The following is an 18,003-nucleotide window of genomic DNA, read 5'->3' as shown; positions in this document are numbered from 1 at the left end:
AGCTTGTATTTTCTAGCAACATGTTGCAAAAAACAGAGTTGTATACGAGGAATTATGCCAGATTTAAAACAAATCTACTCAATACGAGGACTTATTCTTGTGTGGTAAATCTGGTAGATTTTGGCCGGATTTAGCAAATAAAACATGATAATGCGCTAAATCCGGCTAATAATGTCATATCTAAATGGCCTATATGACTGTAATAGCTCATTTAGACTAGCCATAAATCTTCGACTAGATTTAATAAATCCAGTACAAATCTCATTGCATTTATATATACATTTTGGAGGATTTAAGTGGCAGTCAGCTGATTTTTGTTCATAGCACAATTTCCAAGGTAGATGCATCAGGCCATCTGATCGAATTTGAAACGTCAAAAGATATATGCGCGTTCAAACCCTTCCCCCTTAGTACAATTTAGTATAATTTTGTCTGACTTACCTTTGCGACAGAAACACTGATTTTTCTCATTGACACGACCATTATCGAGGAGATTATCTTCAAAGATATAACGATAACCTGACAAACTGCCTTTAGGTATCACTTCATCATCAGCACGATGCAATGTAACGGGACGGCACATACTTTTCCTAAAGAATTTTATGGTATCGTTGGGTTGTATAAAACTGGGGAACTTGGTACCATCCGAGGCGTTTTCAATGTTGCTACAGTGGTCACCATCCCATTGGGGAAGATTTGGTGAACCACGATAGGTGGCATATAGACCGGAAATACTGGTATCCGGTACACCCGTATGGAAAGTTTCATAATCATTATTAAAGTCCATCATCTGAAATGAAGAAATATGGAGAGAGAGAGGGAAAAATAGAATATTAGTTACAACTCTCAGAGAAAAAAACATTTGTTCATATTCGGACTTACCCTATCAACCAGACCAACTTTATCGAAATAAATCCAACCCGGCAAAAATGTATTACCCAACGATGTCAAAGTCGTGGCATAACCAAACATAAACTCCTTGGCTGTCATACGCACAATGGGCTTAGAATCCTGTGAGGCAAACAAAGTATTCAAACCCATGCGTATGAAAAATGGTTTGTCGGCTGTTAAATGCGAAATTGCCTGTAAAAAAGAAAACAAAAGAAATTAAAAAAATAAATTAATAACTAATTGCAATTTATTTGCTTAAGATAATTGATCAAATGGCGATTTATTCAATATTAATTTGCCATTTTTTTTGTTTTGTTCACTTTTTAATTGTTGTAATGATGAAAAACAGATCAATTGAAAATGCAAAGGAAAAAAACCTATTGGAACAGATTATGATGCAATATTGATTAGTTCTAGGAATTTCTAAGAGAGTAGACACAGGGCTTGCTAATTGGTTGTCAGAGCAATTAAAACATTTTGCTGGAATTGAATATTAATAATTATTTAATATGTTTTGTGGCCAAGTTTTGTTAAGAATAATTGAATTTCCTTTGGTTTTTTTTCTATAAAACAGGGCGTGGTGTTGAAGGTTCTAAGTTCAAGATGTAAACTTCGTAATGAATGAAATTCGATTGATTTGTTTTGCTTTCAAAGGCTTCTTAATTCGGAGAAAGACATCTTAAGATGGATATACATACGAGGCTTACATTAAGGTGTGAACAGAATGAAATACGCCGCTTTTTTCACGCTCAGTTTCATGTAAAAGATTAAAGGCCAAGTACTACCTAGTTCAAATGCTGCCTAATTCACTTGAATTAGGTAGCACTTGGCCTTTAGTCTTTTACATGAAACTGAGTGTGAAAAAGCTGCGTATTTCATTGTGTTTCTACCTTTATTGCTTAAGTCTTACTTACTTACTTAGCTGGCCCATTACAGAACATTTGTTCCATAGGCCGAACTAAGAAAAGATCTCCAATTTTCTCTATTTGTTGCTTCGCACTCTGGAATACCGCGCCTTTTCATCTCAGCATCCACTTGTTTGCGCCATCTATTCCTTGGCCTGCCAATTCTGCGTGCACCGCCAAGCGGTCCGTGTTTATATGCCTTTTTAGCGGGTTCATCATCGCTTATTCTTATGATATGGCCTAGCCAACGCAATCGCTGCATCTTGATACGTTTAACAATATTGATGTCGTTGTATAGCAGATACAGCTAGCGGTTCATGCGACGTCGATATTCACCGTCAACGCAGATTGGTCCGTAGATCTTTCGAAGAATTTTTCTCTCAAACACACCAAGCACTGCCATGTCTGCTTGCGCAAGTACCCAGGTTTCGGAGCCATACATCAGCACGGGTAGTATCAGTGTTTTTTTATTTTTGTTTGACGAGATGTGGCTTTGTTTTTAAACTGCTTACTTAAACCATAGTAGCATCTGTTGGCCAATACAATTCTTCTGACGTCGTTTGTTGTGTTTACGGAGGTGTCGAGGTAGACGAAGTCTTTTACAACCTCAATATTATAGGAACCAACTTCCATAGTCGGTCCGAGCTCAATGGACGCATTGCGCGTCGACACATCAATTTGGTATTTTCGCCGTTTACCGCCAGACCCACTTTAGCAGATTCTCCTTCGACCTTCATAAAGGTATCGGTTACTTCTTTTACTGATCGGCCTATGATGTCTATATCATCAGCATAAGCAAGTAACATGCGACTATTGGTGTAGATTGTGCCACTTCATTTGACGTTTGCCTCTCGTATAACCTTTTCCAGCAGGATGTTAAAGAGATCACACGAAAGGCTATCTCCTTGTCTGAAACCTCTTTTGGTACCAAACTCTTCGGAGAGGTTCTTTCCTATTTTAACTGAGGACCTCGTGTCAGCTAAAGTCATTTTACAAAGCCGGATGAGCTTTGCGGGGATACCAAATTTAGACATGGCTTGGAATACCTTTGAACGCAGCGGGCTGGCGAAGGCTGCTTTATAATCGACAAAAATGTGGTAGGTGTCGATCTGCATCTCTTGGGTCTTCTCCAGGATTTGCCGCGGATTAAATATCTGGTCAATGGTGGACTTGCCAGATCTAAAGCCGCATTGGTATGGTCCAATTATCTCGTTGACTATAGGATTTAGTCGTTCGCACAATATCCCTGACACGATCTTGTAGGCAATCGGGAGTAGACTTATGCCCCTATAGTTAGAGCATACAGTCTCTTCTCCCTTCTTGTGGACGGGGCACAGGATACTCAGGTTCCAACCGTCGGGTACGCGTTCCTCCTGCCAGATGGAGCTAACTAGCTGATTCATACACCTTATCAGCGTGTCGCCTCCGGTTTTAAACAGCTCGGCTGGTAGGCCACCAGCTACTGCTGCCTTATTATTCTTCAGCCGGTTTATTGCTGTCTTTACCTCATCTTGGCCGGGTGGTATACATTCAATACCATCTTCTGGGATTGGATCTATGGTATCTTCGTCGACTTCGCTACTATTGGACACCAACAGTTGGAAAAATGCTCTTTCCATATCCTTAGCACACTATCTGTATTAGTTACCAGATTACCTTGCTGGTTTCTACAGGAGGATGTGCCAGTTCCAAAGCCATTAGTTTGATGCTTGACTCTTTGGTAAAATTTTCGGACTTCATTCTGGCTCCTGTACATGTCGATTTTTTCACATTCCCGCTTTTCCATCTCTCTATTTTTCCTGCGGAAAATACGTTTCTCCTCTCTCCTTTTCTCCCTGTATCTATCTCGTGTGCTATGCGTTGCTATGGATTGTAAAGTAGCCCTATATGCCGCAATTTTCTCTTCGGCGGCAGCACGACACTCCTGATCATACCATGGATTCCTTGGTCGAGGTCTCTGGTATCCAAGTATGGATTTTGCGGCTGTTTGCATGGAGTGGACAATGCTTTGCCATTGCGCTGATATGTTATCGGGATGAGAAGTGCTTTGATTAAGCAATTGGGCTAGTTGAGTGGAATATGCTGTGGCTATCTGTTGTGATTGTAGCTAACCGATGTCTAACTTTCGTGTTGATTCTGTTCGTACTTCGTTTGCTACGTTTAAGCGGGCGCGTACAATTGCTGCAACAAGGTAGTGGTCCGAATCAATGTTTGCGCCTCGGAACGATCGTACATCCAACACGCTCGATGAATGTCTTCCATCTATCACAACATGATCAATTTGATTACTTGTTCTTTGATCTGGAGACAGCCAGGTGCCCTTATGAATATCGAGATGATTAAATATTTAATGTCATGGGCAACGGTCATATGTTTCTTCTAAGCGCTCGTAAAATATATCTTTGGTCTGTTCGTCCTTTTCTTCAGTGGGAACATGAGCGCAAATAAAGCTGATGTTGAAGAATTTAGCTTTTATTCGAATTGCAGCAAGTCTTTCATTCACTGGAATGAAGCTGGATACCAGATGTTTTAGTCTCCGACTAACTACGAATCCACAACCAAATTCATGCTTTACGTCATGGCAGCTATAATACAGTGCGTCACCTTTAGGTGTTGTTGTGACGCCTTTCCCAATCCATCGTATTTCCTGTATGGCAGTAATATCGGCCTTGTACTTTTCAAGTACGTCTGCCAATGCGAAGACTGCACCTTCTCTATAAAGAGTGCGAACATTCCAGGTGCGGATTTGCAGATCATGGTCCTTAAAACTTTTGCGGGGTTCGTCAACTTTAGAGGGGTTTGTTTTTCTTTTCTTTCGTTTTTTCATAATAGGCTGTTTTTTTCTAAAGGAGGGTTACTAACCCGACGCCCAAACCCAAGTTTTTAACGTTCTTATGGGTGAACGCGCTGCACATGTTAGCTCACTACCTTTAACGGGTGTTAAAGGCAGTTCCCCAGGTGACACCACGGGGAGGTCAGTGTCCACTTGAGAGAGATGAAAGAGGGACCAAGATAAATCCTGGGCTTTGCCATGTTAAAACCGGTCAGGACCGTTCCTTGGTATCTTCCATCGCCTACGTCACTTAAGTCACTTGTGGTAAAAGAATAAAGAACGACATAATCAAATTCCCACTAGGTTGTCCTTTGCATTTTAGTCATATAACAGAAATGGCTTAAGCAAGAAAGCCAGCTTGTTAAAAGCCTAGGGACATAAGAAGCCTCGCCGCTTCACTTCCTTGCCTTGCTTTATTTCTGACATAATAAAAATAAAAGAATAGAGAAGGAAAGGGCAACATATTTCAGACTTGGCTCGACCTTCTTTATTCTTTTATTTTTATTATGTCAAAAATGAAGCAACGTAGGGAAGCCAGTCGACTATGTTGCTTATGTACCTATGCCTTAAGGCCTAGCTCCGTTTCATTTTTGACGTAATTAAAATAAAAGATTAAATAATGCCGATCCAATTTCGAACTAGGTTGCCCTTTTCTTCTTTAGGTGGAGTCCTTTTAGGCGGAGTCGTTTCTGGTAAATCAATGAAGAACTGTCGAGGCAAATTTGAACTAGTTTACCATTTGTCCTTTATTCTTATGTATGTATCTCCCCCTCTGGGATTTTCGTCTGCTACGGTATTTTGTATTTTATTTGAGTTCTAATATGGACCCATACATTTTCTACATTTCAATATCCAAAATATGTGTTTAATATTTAACTGTCAAGTTATTTTGATATGCAAAATTATCTTGAAAGACACACACATTTTGAATTAATTTGAATAAAGCGCACTTCAGTAATTAAAATATAAAAAAATATTTAATTAAGTAGTATGACCTTTTCTCCCTAAAGCTATACAACATTTGTTTTATGCCTGCAATTATTTATAGATTAGTATGGAAATTTCTTTAACTTAAGCAGATAATGGTAATCAGGTAACATGTGTCGCGGCACGTGGAGTCTCGTAAGAACGATACAAATTTGGCCAGAAGCATAGATTAAGTAGGTAGAAGATCTTGCTGAGAAAGGAAATGGACAAGAATGAGTAACTATTATCTGAAGGATCACAAAAAATGCAGCCGTAATGCGATGCTTTGTGAAAAAAAAACAATAGTTTAGCACTTAAGCTGAAAACATATCCAACGTTTCAGTAAAGTTACACGTCATTTCTGATAGAAAAATAAAGAAAAATTCGATCTATGTTGCTTGCCATTGCTGTTTTATTCTTCCACCAGAAATGACTTCCAACTTTACTGAAACGTTGGATATGTTTTCAGCTTTAGGGTTTCATTAGATGCTGCAAGTTGTTGATTTTTGATTTTTTTTCACCCGATATTTATTAAAAGTTCCAGCCCCCCTTTTGAACAATAAATAAATCAATATTATAATGCACAATATTTCCCTAACAATATGGGCAGTATTTATGCAAAATAATTTATGTAAATATCGTTCAATGTAAATAAATAATATCAAGTTGGGGAGTAATGAACGCTCTGTGAAAAAAGTCCATATTTCTTTTAAAACAAAAGACTCAAGACACAAACGACATCAAGGAAATCCCAACGACGAGACAACGTCACGGCAAATTTTGAATTAAAACATTAACTAGGCAATTGTTGTTGCGGTATGACAAATTAATTGAAAAATACAATTATTATTGTTATTGTTGTTTTGCCTACAATTCAATTCATGAACAAAGCAATTAGTTATGAGAATTAGTTTCAGACCTATCCTAACAATGATATTTATTACAGACTCTATAAATTGTAAGATGTTTACACCTGAAGTAATGTATGCATTTATATTAGTATGTATGTAGGTGGCTATGTGGTATTTTCATATATAAAACTATCTAAAAAAACAAGTTTTATTTTCTATAAAAAAAATTCCACTGTTGCCGGGTTTTTTGTGGTGTAGTTTTTAATTGAGAAATAAAATTAGAATTGACTGGACAAAGCGTTGCTTTAGATAATATTCGAATAATCACAATAACTAATTAATTATGTTAATACCATGTGGACAATGAAACTTGAAAATATGTTGACTCATCATAGGCCGCACAGATATGATTGTGGATTTTTCCATTGCAAATGTTTGTTATTCATCACTAGACATCGGATTTTTGCATATTTTTTGAAAATTATTATGCAAATAATTTGCACGGTGTGCCTTAACCAAATTTAAATGGAAGGTGCTTACACCTGGGAAGTTTTTGCAGATTCTGAAACTAGAATGCTCATAGGATTTTCAATCGCGATTTAAGTTCACATTTTTAGGGGTTCTTTAGGTTTTCACGATTTTGCTTGGAAACCGCGAGTCCCATGTAAATAGGCCTAAAGAAAATTTTGTAGCTGGAAAAATTCTCCACAAGATTGACCTTTATGATGTTTTCGTAGGTTTTACCATTTTTGATGTATACTCGTAGAGGTTCTATTCGAATTTTTAGGTTTTTATCTTAAGTCTTCAAGATTTTGCTTGGAAACCACAAGTCATATGAAAATGGGACTAAAGAAAATGTTGAAGCTCTGAAAATTCTCTACAAGATTGTATGATTTATTTTTTCTTACGTTGTACCAATTTAAAGATATATACGTTTAATTTGGGAAATTGCAGTAATGACATTGTTTTATAAGGAGGCGATACAGTCAGTGCATTGTCTCAATTTGAACTTCTATATCTCAAAAACGGTAAAACCTACGAAAATATCATAATGGTCAATCTTGTGGAGAATTTTCCCAGCAACAAAATTTTCTTCAGGCCTATTTACATGGGACTCGCGGTTTCCAAGCAAAATCGTGAAAACCTAAAGAACCCCTAAAAATGTGAACTTAAATCGCGATTTATTTGAAAATCCCTCCGGCGATTTTTTTGTTTCTTGATATTTCTCTCTATGGTGTAAGCACCTTCCATTTAAAATTAGTTAAGGCGCACCGTGTTTGTTTATTAAACAATAGAATCTAGATCTTTGTACTTATTATTGATTATTTTCCATATAACAACGAATTTCTTTCATTGGAACGATCATCACCAACTTTAAGTTCCTAAGCTGTAGCGGTTTCTAAAGTTTTTTCTTTCCGCTTTCATAAACTGCACATTTTCCCACCAAGAATTTTCCACCCTTCTAATTACATACATATTTCCAAGTGACGTTGCAATAATCATCTAATGGAGGCTGGTTCTTGAGAGTCATGTCGACGTAAATATTTTGATATGTCTATCGTATATCAGGTAACTGCTGATATGTAAATTGAATTGACAATAGGAAAGCAGCAAAAACAATCATTCGTGACAAGGGCTTGTTTTCAGATTAGTTTACATGTTTTCCAGATGTCAACAGTAAAGGTGAATTTGTTGAGATTAAAGTGAAAACAATTCTAAGAAGATTTATTGGATCGAAACTGTTTGGTTTCCTTGGAGCAATCCAAAGGTGCTTCAATTAAAAAAAAAAGCAAGCCTAGAACTATTTAGTCCCAGTGTGATATTAAAATTGGACGTGTATTTTAGAATCAATTATATTCTGACAACAAAATAGGATATTTTTAAAATTTTAAAATATATATTGTTGCTGCAACAATATATTTTGTGTCATTATGGTGTCTGACGCAAAATATATGGTTGAATCAACTATATTCTCAGAATATAATTGTTTCAACACTATCTCATTTATACGTGTAGCAGGCGAATTACGAGCACATAAAATCTTTTTAAATATATATTGTCCCTTCAACAAAATATTTTATGTAATTTTAATTCCTTTTACAAAATATATGGTTGAAGCAATAATATATATTTTCACATTTTTTATTTAAATATCTCATTTTGTCTTTAGAAGAATATGATTATTCCAACAATATCTCTTGTCTGAGTGTAGCAGCCGAACTACGATCATTTTAACTTTTATGGTTGGTATTGTTTTTCTTTGTAGTGGTGGCCCATTAACGTTTCCTGATCAGGGTGACAATTAGTAGCATTAGCGGGGATTGGTACCATAACAATAACGAGACCTGTTCTTGTCGGTTTATCCCCCATGAACTAGTTTGTTTTATTAGACCAAACAGGTGGTGTGAATAATTCTGCTGTGGTTAGCACCAAAAACCGAATGACAGGTTTTATTTATTATTGTTTTTTTTTTTGTTCTTGCTTAGAAAAGTATCATCTTAATGCCTATTTTATTAATTTTGTTTGCCACTGTTACTTCAGATGCAGACCAGACACAACCACACATTCGTTAGTCACAGTTAGAAAACAAAAACTTAACGTTTATTGACCCAAGTTTACATTTAAAATCTCGTGGAACTTGTGTTTGCTTATGGAGTCGTTACCTCTTAACTTTATTTATCGCCTCCTACCTCATATTCATATGAAGATACATACACATACATATGTATGCAATTTTATAAATAACAATTTTTGTTGTTCAAATTTAAATTGATGTTGGCAAAAATAACAATAGCAACGGAATGACATGTGAAAAGCACGCGACTAAACTGTTTGCAAATGCAAGCAATTTAAACAGATGTTAAGCTAGGGAATTTTGTTGTGGAATCTTTTTCGTTGTTCATTTATTTTTATTTTTTCTTTGATTTTCTTAATGTAAATAAAACTTACCAACATAGCAATATTTAACATAACAACTTCATCATCTTCAGAGTGTCCTTCGGATAAATGTTCCTGCCACACCAATGGATGACTGGGATTTGTTGACATGGTATTGTTTTCGTTAAATGTTATATTTTCGTGGGTCATTATTTCTCTGGAAGAAAAAAAAAAGAGATGGATACATTGGTAAGAAAGGACACGATCCCGAACACAACTGAAATATTTAATAAGCAAGGAATTTCTAGTTGAGGATGAATTAGTCACTCCTTATACATCACAGCTTCACTAAGACTATTAAAAAGGGAGTAGTGCTTTAAGAAGAACTATTCATTTTTATGGGTGACGTAGGGGATTGAAGATACCAAGGAACGGCCCTGACCAGTTTTAAAATGGCAAAGCTCAGGATTTATCTTGGTCCCTCTTTCATCCCAAGTGGACACTGACCTCCCCGCGGTGTCACCTGGGGAACACCCGTTAAAAGTAGTGAGCTAACATGTGCCGCGCGTTCACCCATAAGAACGTTAAAAACTTGGGTTTGGGCGTCGGGTTAGTAACCCTCCCCTAGAAAAAACAGCCTACTATGAAAAAACGAAAGAAAAGAAAAACAAACCCCTCTAAAGTTGACGAACCCCGCAAACGTTTTAAGGACCATGATCTGCGAATCTGCACCTGGAATGTTCGCACTCTGTATAGAGAAGGTGTTCGCATTGGCAGAGGTACTTGAAAAGTACAAGGCCGATATTACTGCCATACAGGAAATACGATGGATTGGGAAAGACGTCACAACAACACCTAAAGGTGACGCACTGTATTATAGCTGCCATGACGCATGAGTTTGGTTGCGGATTCGTAGTTAGTCGGAGACTAAAACATCTGGTATCCAGCTTCACCCCGGTGAATGAAAGACTTGCTGCAATTCGAATAAAAGCTAAATTCTTCAACATCAGCTTTATTTGCGCTCATGCTCCCACTGAAGACGAACAGACCAAAGATATATTTTACGAGCGCTTAGAAGAAACATATGACCGTTGCCCTGCCCATGACATTAAAATCATTCTAGGCGATTTTAATGCCAAAATTGGAAAGGAGAATATCTTTGGCCCAATAGTCGGGAAATTCAGTCTCCACAGTGAAACATCTGACAATGGTATGAGGCTGATAGACTTTGCAGCTGCAAAAAACATGGTAGTTAGCAGTACCAGATTTAAGGATCTCGATATTCATAAGGGCTGTCTCCAGATCAAAGAACCAGTAATCAAATTGATCATGTTGTGATAGATGGAAGACATTCATCGAGCGTGTTGGATGTACGATCGTTCGGAGGCGCAAACATTGATTCGAACCACTACCTACCAGCAAAGGTACGTACCCGTCCAAACGTTGCAAATAAAGCACGAACATACACAACGCGGAAGTTGGACATCGATAGGCTGCAAACACAACAGATAGCCACATCATATTCCACTCAACTAGCCCAATTGCTTAATGCGAGCACTCCTTGTCCCGATATCATAACAACACAATGGCAAAATATTGCCCACTCCATGCAAACAGCCGCAAAATCCATACTTGGATTCCAGAGACCTCCACAAAGGAATTCATGGTAAGACCAGGAGTGTCGTGCTGCTACGGAGGAGAAAAATGCGGCGTATAAGGCTACTTTACAATCAGTAGCAACGCGTAGCGCACGAGAGAAGTATCGGGAGAAAAGGAGAGAGGAGAAACGTCTTTTCCGCAGGAAAAAGAGAGAGATGGAAAAGCGGGAGTGTGAACAAATCGAGATGTACAGGAGACAGAATGAAGTCCGAAAATTCTACCAAAGGAGTGAAACATCAAACTGATGGTAGAGACCAGCAAGGTAATTTGGTAACTGATACAGATAGTGTACTCAGGATATGGAAAGAACATTTCTCCAATCTGCTGGTATCCAATAGTAGCGAAGACGATGATACCACAGATCCAATCCCAGAAGATGGTATAGAATGTATACCGCCCGGCCAAGATGAGGTAAAAACAGCAATCAACCGGCTGAAGAATAATAAAGCAGCAGGAGCCGATGGCTTACCAGCCGAGCTGTTTAAAACCGGAGGCGACGCGCTGATAAGGTGTATGCATCAGCTAGTTAGCACCATCTGGCAGGAAGAACGCGTTCTCGACGATTGGAACCTGAGCGTCCTGTGTCCCGTCCACAAGAAAGGAGATAAGACTGTATGCTCCAACTATAGGGGCATATGTCTACTCCCGATTGCCTACAAGATCGTGTCAGGGATATTGTGCGAACGACTAAAGCCTATGGTCAACGAGATAATTGGGCCATACCAATGTGGCTTTAGACCTGGCAAGTCCACCATTGACCAGATATTTACCCTGCGGCAAATCCTAGAGAAGACCCAAGAGATGCAGATCGACACCTACCACCTTTATAAAGCAGCATTCGACAGTCCCCTCCGATCAAAGGTATTCCATGCAATGTCAGAATTTGGTATCCCCGCAAAGCTCATCCGGCTTTGTAAGATGACTTTGACTGAGACTAGGTCATCAGTTAAAATTGGAAAGAACCTCTCCGAACAGTTCAATACCAAAAGAGGTTTCAGACAAGGAGACAGCCTTTCGTGTGACCTATTCAACACTTTGCTGAAAAAGGTAATACGAGATGCAAATGTCAAAAGAAATGGCACAATTTACACCAATAGCCACATGTTACTAGCTTATTCTGATGACATAGACATCATGGGATGATCAGTAAAGGAAATAACTGATACCTTTAGGAAGGTCGAAGCAGAATCTACGAAAGTGGGTCTGGCGTGTAAACGGTGAGAAGACCAAGTTGATGGTGTCGACGCGCAACGCATCCATTGTGCTCGGACCGACTGTGGAAGTTGGTATCTATAATTTTGAGGTAGTTAAAGACTCGGCACTGCCATAAACACAACAAACAACATCAGTTGTGAAATAAGAAGAAGAGGAATTGTATTGGCCAACAGATGCTACTATGGTTTAAGTAAGCAATTTAAAAACAAAGCCACACATCGTCAAACAAAAATAACACTATACAAAACGCTGATACTACCGTGCTAATGTATGGCTCCGAAGCATGGGTACTTGCGCAAGCAGATAAGGCAGTACTTGGTGTGTTTGAGAGGAAAATTCTTCGAAAGATCTACGGGCCGATTTGCGTTGACGGTGAATATCGACATCGCATGAACCACGAGCTATATCAGCTATACAAAGACATGAATATAGTTAAACGTATCGAGATGTAACGATTGCGTTGGCTAGGCCATATAATAAGAATGAGCGATGATGAACCCGCTAAAAAGGCGTATGAATAAGTTTTAAGGTGTTGTTTTAGCGTTTATTCGTAATTTTAGGCTGACTGCAAGTGTTACTTAGTTCAGAACAACATGTTTATTTGCATTTATTGAACGTTTGTTGCATATTACGTCCAATACTTTGGCTTATAAACAACATCTAGAAAAAACATTCTTTCGATCTTTTGTTTTTGGAATTTTTTATAAGAACAATTCAACAATAAATGATTAAATCGTTGCTTGATATTTGTGGTTTTAAATTTTTGTATATATGTAGTTTCTAACACGTTTTTGTAATGAACTATTATGAACATCATAACAATTACGAATTCTTTGTTATGTTTGAAAATTGCAAAAAAACTATATCAACCATTTTTTATGATATAATTCTGTTCCACCGCAGTGTCGCCCGTTGAGATTATTTGAAACTGGTCTCTTGCTACAAATTAGTAAATGCCTATTGTACAAAAAAAAAAGATTTTTCTGTCGTATTTTTATGTTTTGTTCGACCTTTCGAACCTTTCGAATTATTTCCAATATTTCGAAATTATATTGAATTTCATCTTCAGGGATTTTTCTGTCGATTACTCATTGAATTGTATTTTGGGAAGTACTTTCAATAGATACACTTTTTTAGAAATGTCCATTTTTCCTTCTTCGACAAAGGACTTTGTGACGACAAACGAAGTCAAAAAAAAACTGGTCGGAAACATATCCTTCTTCGTCAAAATCGCAACAAGTATCAGCCGGTTTTGCGGACATTAATATACCCTGAGCCTGTGTAAACTGAAACTTTTATCTATGGACAGATGGAACAACGGCTACACAACCAAAATCCCTTAACCCAAAGCAATGTATTAGGAGATTTTCAGAATTGTGTAGACATTTGCGGACGTATGAACTTGCCAACAAAATATGGATTTTATCATTGATCATAAGTGTTGCGGAGAAGGTACCTGAAGAAATGGACCGGGTCATTCCTTTTAAAAGATATTGCGCCCACCAGTCATTTCAGTTCTTCACCAATGTGGTTCATTTTCGAGCTTAAACTAAGTTTGGACAAAATATTACTAAATCCAATGTTTGGTCCAAATCTGTTGCTCCATTCAAGAAAAATCGCACATACCGCTTTAGCTAAAATTCTTGAAATTTGAGGGAAAATGCCAGAAGGAGAAGACCGAAAATCACCATCTTCGAACTTTATATAACGCTCGAAGAAATATTGCGATAAACAAAGTTTGGACCAACGCAGTATCCGGTTCGAAAGTTGTCGTGCGCACCAACCACTACACATGATTTCGGGCCATTTTCTCTGGAAGTATGGACTTGCCCCTGAAAAAAGTTGTACTGTAGTAATAGGGGACCCGAGAACGCTTGTTGCAAAAAAGCAAAGCGTTTCCGAGAGGTCTTTTTGTATATTAATTTATTAATTTCAAATTTTTACTTATAACTAAATTATTAGCATAAAGGAAGTGAAGCCATATTTAATAATTATCCAGAGAGGTTTTAAACTGCACTTCTCTGAATATTTTAGAAATACTCTGAAGTTGATCAAAATTTGGACAAAATATGACGAATGTCAAATTTTGGAACGAATCGGTTGATCTGTTCAAGAATTATCGTGTTCTCCAGGCAGCCACCCAGATGGACGAACATACATTTCTTCCAAACACTTTTTGTTCTTAATACCATTATTTCGATGAGGCACAGTTTGACTAAAGGCTGAGAGTATAAAAAATGTAGATTGGGAAAATTTGTGTTTATGGATTTTTGCTAAAAGAATGTACACGGTGCTCTTGAAACAATTTTAAATGGAAGGTGCTTACACCTCGGAAGTTTTTGAGGATTCTGAAACTACAATGTTTATAGATGAAAAAAAAAATCAAAAAACAAAAAAATCGCCGGAGCGCTTTTTAAATAAATCGCGATTTAAGTTGACATTTTTAAGGGTTGTTTAGGTTTTCACGATTTTGCTTAGAAACCGCAAGTCCTATCAAAATGGAACTAACGAAAATGTTGTAGCTATGAAAATTTTCTACAAGATTGGCAATTATGGTATTCTCCTCGCTTTTACTGTTTTTGAGATATAGAAGTTCAAATTGGGACAATTCAAATTCAATTCAATTCTGTATCGCCCCCTTATAAAACAATGTCATGACTGCAAATTCCCAACTTAAACTTATATATCTAAAAAAATGTTACAACTTAGGATAAGTTACATAAGGCAGTCTTGTAGAGAATTTTCACAGCTTTAAGATCTTCTCAGGTCCCATATCGATAAGACTTACCGTATTCAAGCAAAATCGCGAAAACCTAACAAAAAAACCTAAAAATGTAAACTGAGCTTCTTTATCTCAAAAATGGTACAGGCTGGGAACAAATGATAAACGTCAATCCTCTAGAGAATTTTCACAGCTACAACATTTTCTTTAGCTCCATTTCGATTGGACTTGCGGTTTCCAAGCAAAATCGTGAAAACCTAAAAACACCTAAAAATATGAATTTTGACCGCGATTTATTTAAAAATCCCAACAGAGATTTTATCTTGTATTTGGATTTTTCTCATCTATGAACACTGCTGTTTCAAAATTCACAAAAACTTTCCCTGTATAAGCGGTTTTCATCAAAAGTTAGTTAAGGCGCACCCTTCATGACATTGTTATATAAGGGGGCGATACAGTCAGTGCATTGTCCCAATTTGAACTTCTATATCTCAAAAATGGTAAAAACTACGAAAATACCGTGAATGTCGATCTTATAGAAAATTTTCATAGCTACAACATTTTCTTTAGTCCCATTTTGATAAGACTTGCGGTTTCTAAGCAAAATCGTGAAAACCTAAACAACCCCTAAAAATGTCAACTAAAATCGCGATTTATTTAAAAAGCGCTCCGGCGATTTTTTTTGTTTTTTGATTTTTCTCATCTATGAACATTGTAGTTTCAGAATCCGCAAAAAATTCCAAGGTGTAAGCACCTTCCATTTAAAATTGTTTCAAGAGCACCGTGTGTATACATGTATTGACCTTGGATTGGCGCTAGAATTTCATTTTAAAAGAATTCAAGACTGGTTGCCAGAGTTTTCCTAGTTCCTGATCAACTTATGAGAAGATCAAACGATAGGAATTTCTGTAAGAGAAGTCCGACGATTGTTCCGCGATTGGGTGCTAGAATTTCATCATGGATAACTCACTATTGCTCAGCATTAGTTCTCTATCAAGAAAACCACTATCAGCCTTCTTGGCGATTGGACACCAAAATATACTTAGGGAAATAACTACAATTGGTTTCTTTATGACAATAACAACGATTGGATTTCCGAAATTGACCATATTCGGACACAACAGCGTGGTAAAAGACAAAAAAGAAGACACGTGTCTCGGCGTTTTTTCCTTTATTTATATAACTCCTAAATATACCTGAAAATAAAAAAATTCTACTGTATAACGCCATGATATCCGAAAGTTCCCTCTGCATAAATCAATTCTCTACTAATCCCATCTCCTTGGAGTGGAAAATTGAAGCCGTGATTTTGAGCTTTTTCTGAATTAGGAAACAAAGGAAAGGTTCTCAACATTCCATGTAAACAACAAAATTAAATGTTAAGATATTCCTAAGGTTTCCGATTGTATACTCTTTCTTTTGGTATTCCGAAGTGATGTCACTGAATTACATAACATTCACTGTAGTTGTGAGTTATTTGATAAATGATACACCCTAAAATATATGCGATTATTAATATATCCATTGTTTTGAACATATATTAACTCTGATATATTGTCAAAAAAACAAGGGACATTGGCCTAGAAGTCTTACGTCATTTTAATTAAAATATAGTAATGAACATTATTTCATCAGTAATATAAGTCTAAAATAAGGTTTACGTCTTTGCTAAATAAGAAATTTTCGCTAACATGAACATTCAAAATTTTGGTCAGGTGGGCCCCCCCCCAAATGAAATCCTGGCTACGTCCCTGATTCATTTTTATATATTTTGAGGTTAATTGTGATCTAGGGAACGTCGATTGCGATTAGTCGATTTTTTGGGTGGAAACGTCCAAAAATCGAAGACCACTTTTAGTTTAGTTTATCCAAACATACATTTATTTGGACCCAAAAATATATTTGTTTGCATTCAAACATAAATTTTGTTTGCATCCAACATATATTTGTTGGCACCCAAACATATATTTATTTAGACTCAAACATATATTTGTTTGCACTCAAACACATGTTATGTTAGGGACTGTTGCAAACATATATATGTATGTTTGCTGCAAAATATGTTTGGTTATAGAGACCTTTTTTCCTCTGGTTATGCATAACTTTTTAAATTATTTAATTTTTCTTTTCATTTTAGATCAAATAATGTCATGTTGCTGAGTGTTCTGAGTAAGTAAATTTTCTTTTTATTATCCTAAATCACTTCTAAACATAAACTTACTTGTAAACATAGGGTCCAACTTGTTCGACATGCATTTTTTCTCGTCCCTCCATAAAGGCGGCTGCATTTGTTATATTAAATAGATATACTTTTAAATATAAATCCACCGGAGGTTTAGCCCATAAATTAAAGATTTCACCGCCTTCAGACATTGTTAGTTTCTGGAAAAAGAAAGAAATTATATTTTAATGGGTGTTATTTTTTATGGAGGGATTGAGGGTTTAAATGGAGAAATGTTTTTGCAAAACTAGAGTGTTTTGAAAAATAGTTTCTGAAAGAATTAACTATTTTTGAAATTTAGAAAGGAAAAATGTTAATAAATTGCAAAAATCGTAGACTGTTGCAGGTTCGGAAACCCAGGAATTATAGATCTGTCCCAAAACTCCAAGAATCTACTATATTTTCAATATCATAAAGGAAAATTTGTTATCGTAGTAACCACTTGTAGATTCTTGCAGGTTTTGGAACCCAGCAATGTATTTTAAATAAGCAGCAACTTGGTCTGTTCCAGTACTGCAAGAATCTACTAATTTTTATTTTTTTTTCGATATCATAATGGAAAAATTGTTATCGTAGTAAAAAATAGTAGCTTCTTGCAGGTTCTGGAAAAGAGCAATTGTTTTTAGCAATAGTTTCAAGTTTCAAATTAACTTACCCATTTGAATATCAAGTCATATGGATGAAATATTTTGACAAAAACGGCTGCACATATTGCCAATATTCCAAGGGACAACAATAGAAAGGCACCTGAAAATAACAAAAAGGAAAAAAGTAAAGTTAAAAATGAAGTCAAGGCATTACAAATTTTGAATATTAAATACTAAACTAAAACAAGCATTTGGAGCAAATACATACGTCATTTA

The 18,003-nt window shown here is 36.6% G+C and overlaps 1 protein-coding gene and 1 long non-coding RNA gene across 3 annotated transcripts in view; one reads left to right on the top strand and one right to left on the bottom strand.

Annotated features, from left to right (window-relative positions):
- The window catches only part of LOC141393553 (uncharacterized), a 144,687-nt gene extending 127,600 nt beyond the window's left edge, over positions 1-17,087 (top strand). The window contains exon 3 of the long non-coding RNA XR_012410118.1: positions 17,057-17,087. This is a non-coding gene — a long non-coding RNA (uncharacterized lncRNA). The remainder of the gene's footprint in view (positions 1-17,056) is intronic.
- LOC141393549 (scavenger receptor class B member 1) overlaps positions 1-18,003 on the bottom strand; it is a 116,385-nt gene that overhangs the window by 14,830 nt on the left and 83,552 nt on the right. For both annotated transcript variants that reach the window (XM_073966639.1, XM_073966638.1), the window contains exons 2-6: positions 17,796-17,887; positions 17,141-17,301; positions 9,396-9,540; positions 883-1,083; positions 442-790 (exon numbers count right to left, since the gene is read on the bottom strand). In XM_073966639.1, the coding sequence (XP_073822740.1) occupies positions 442-790; positions 883-1,083; positions 9,396-9,540; positions 17,141-17,301; positions 17,796-17,887 (948 nt within the window). The remainder of the gene's footprint in view (positions 1-441; positions 791-882; positions 1,084-9,395; positions 9,541-17,140; positions 17,302-17,795; positions 17,888-18,003) is intronic.

The sequence above is a fragment of the Musca autumnalis genome, unplaced genomic scaffold, assembly GCF_047663935.1.
Source record: "Musca autumnalis isolate F117 unplaced genomic scaffold, ASM4766393v1 scaffold_2, whole genome shotgun sequence".
Taxonomy (NCBI): Eukaryota; Metazoa; Arthropoda; class Insecta; order Diptera; family Muscidae; genus Musca; species Musca autumnalis.
The sequence above is the reverse complement of the archived record's forward strand: the minus strand, read 5'-3'. Positions and strand labels throughout refer to the sequence as shown.